At 33.2% G+C, this 2520-nt stretch overlaps 1 protein-coding gene across 1 annotated transcript; it reads right to left on the bottom strand.

Annotated features, from left to right (window-relative positions):
• Positions 1-1101: 1101 nt before the first annotated feature.
• Positions 1102-2103, bottom strand: LOC139840941 (uncharacterized). Its single transcript, XM_071831181.1, has one exon. The coding sequence runs from the start codon at positions 2101-2103 to the stop codon at positions 1102-1104; it is 1002 nt and encodes a 333-aa protein (XP_071687282.1).
• Positions 2104-2520: the final 417 nt, after the last annotated feature.

The raw sequence follows: 2520 nt of genomic DNA, 5'->3' as shown, positions 1-2520 counted from the left end.
TCCCACTGGTCAAATTGTACGTCTATGTGTTTTCAACCACATATCTAAAAAACACCGTGATCCAACAATTAACGAACCCATGACATAAATTCTCTCGCGGCTGCGTAGAGAATGAAGAAAAAGCGATTTTTTCTTGATTTTTGAAGATTTGAGGACGGGGGCGCTATGAAGAGAGGCTGAATATGCGGTTTGAATATTAATGGATTGAACCACTTATTCAGAACGAAAAAGGAAAACAAAGAAATAATGTACATGGTTCCTCTGAATCGTCGGTGATTAACCGGAGACCGGAGGATAATTTTTCTAAGCGATTTTGTCTTCAAGAAAAAATATATTAAGGTCTAGATCGTTATGACTCTTGATACCATAATAGAATTATGAATAGAATGTAATTGATAATTGTTTGTGATAAATTGGATACAAGATGCATTATATATATGCTAATATATCTTGCATAGCAAGTTAACACATTATATAGGAAACTAAACAATTACTAAATATAATTAATGTCTAACACTAATCGCTAAGATAATATGATCTTCTAGAAAATTTTCCAATGTAAAGAGAGGAGGTGATGACTATCTATAGTTTCATAGCCATCACTTACATTTTTCGATTACTAGGGATAAAATGGTAATTAAACATCTTGAGGTTATTTTAGTAATTCACACTAAGGGTATTTTGATCATTTCACATTATATACAAATTACATCAACATTTATGACCTAACAGCATGTAATCTTCTCAATGGAGCAATAAGACAATTTATACACCACAAAACTATTTGAGATTACAAAGTGCGACGATGAATACAACTAAGTTCGATGAATAAAGGTGTATGAGTTTGTCGTTCAAATTAAAAAAATACGATCGAACCAATTCGTAACATAATAATATAACTAAAAATGCAATCTATTTAAAACCTATATTCCACAGTCACACAGACAATCATTAAATTGTTTTGATACATAGGTAGATTTGCATTCTAAAATAATGGTGATAGACTCAAGACTAAATTAATAAATCCCAATGAAGTCCTAGGAATAATTAAGAAAGCTGGATGACAGTTGGGCAGAACCCATATATATATATTAAGAAAGCTTACTTCCCTTGATTTTGACTAATGTTGGTGGTGGACATGAATAATGAGCTGGGGTCTTGTTCATAAATTCCACCAGCTGTCATATGACCACCAATGTTTGGCTGCATAACTCCATAGTTGAAGTAATCAGTTATAAAACTGTTAGTATCCCATTCTCCAAAACTATTAGCATCAATGATAGCTGATTGCAGGTGATCTTGAAGTAAATGATTAGTACTAGAATATTGTTTAAAGGAGAAACTTGATGATGATGATGTTGATGATTGTTGTTGTAATGGTTGATCAGATGGACTATTAATGTACCCTAATTCCTCTAAAATATTCTGATTATTAGGGCTCACTAAGTACCCTAATAACCCTAATTTTTGAAATTCATCTTTAGGGTTTCCTCTAAAACATTGATTTGATTTCTCAAGCTCCTTGTTCATTAGTCTTTTCTTAGTTCTGTCCCGCGCTCTTGCTCTCGCTTGATCCCTTGTCTCTTTTATCAAATAATTGTTCCGAATTTGCTTCCTCGATTCCGAGTTATTCGGTAATTTGTTTGTAGCAACTTTAATCTCATCCTTGATCTCTTCACTTGAACTTGGGTAATTAGTTTGTTCTGGATTGAAGTTTTGAGTAACCTCTTTGATGGCTTTATTGGACTTGCAAAAAAGCCATTCAATAGTCTTACTTGCTTTGTCAAACCCTAACAAATCTTGAAGATCGAAAAACTTTCGAGCAATATGAAGCGATAACCTCATTCTCCTACCTCTAAAACCTTGAGCTGTATAGATCTTGCTGTGCCTTTCTCTACTTTTTTTGTTTACACGTTTCGTTTCAGGGAGTAAAGGTGAAGGCTCACTTATGGTTAAGGGTTGTTTCTGTTGTTGGTGTGTATGTTTGTTTTCGAGTATCGGAATAGTAGCAATCTTATCAAAGAAAGGTGAAGGAAAGTTCAAAAACAAAGGGTCTTCTTCTTCTTCATGACTTGATCTCATTATTTCATGATCTTGATACATGTTAGAATACTACTTTTATGCAATATAATTATATATAAATATAAATGTTTACTTTTTGGATTAAGATAGATCGAGATTCAAAAAATCAAACAATGAATCTGTAATTGAACAAGTGAAAGAAGAAGAAGGTGAACAGAAAGGGCACGTTATGAAGGGGCACTTGATGCTTTTTAGTACAAATTAAAGCATATGTATTGTTTTATTGGTAGGACCATATGTAATGTGAGTGATGAAAAATGATGCATGCTAGCACTTCACTTGGCAGAATACCTATATTTTTTGTTTCCTGTCCTAGATAGAGATAAAGGTAAGTTCCTTTTTTTTCCTAGCCAAGATAGAGACAAAGTTAAGTTCAAGGGTAACATAGCTTAGTAGTTGGAGTGACTTGTTAGAAATTGGGTAAAAATTGACTGTCCG

This window comes from Rutidosis leptorrhynchoides, chromosome 4, assembly GCF_046630445.1.
Source record: "Rutidosis leptorrhynchoides isolate AG116_Rl617_1_P2 chromosome 4, CSIRO_AGI_Rlap_v1, whole genome shotgun sequence".
Classification (NCBI taxonomy): domain Eukaryota; kingdom Viridiplantae; phylum Streptophyta; class Magnoliopsida; order Asterales; family Asteraceae; genus Rutidosis; species Rutidosis leptorrhynchoides.
This window is presented reverse-complemented; position numbering and strand designations above follow the sequence as displayed.

Bases quoted from the DNA above. Each gene is read 5' to 3' on its own strand.
- LOC139840941 (XM_071831181.1), bottom strand. From the start codon at position 2,103: ATGTATCAAGATCATGAAATAATGAGATCAAGTCATGAAGAAGAAGAA.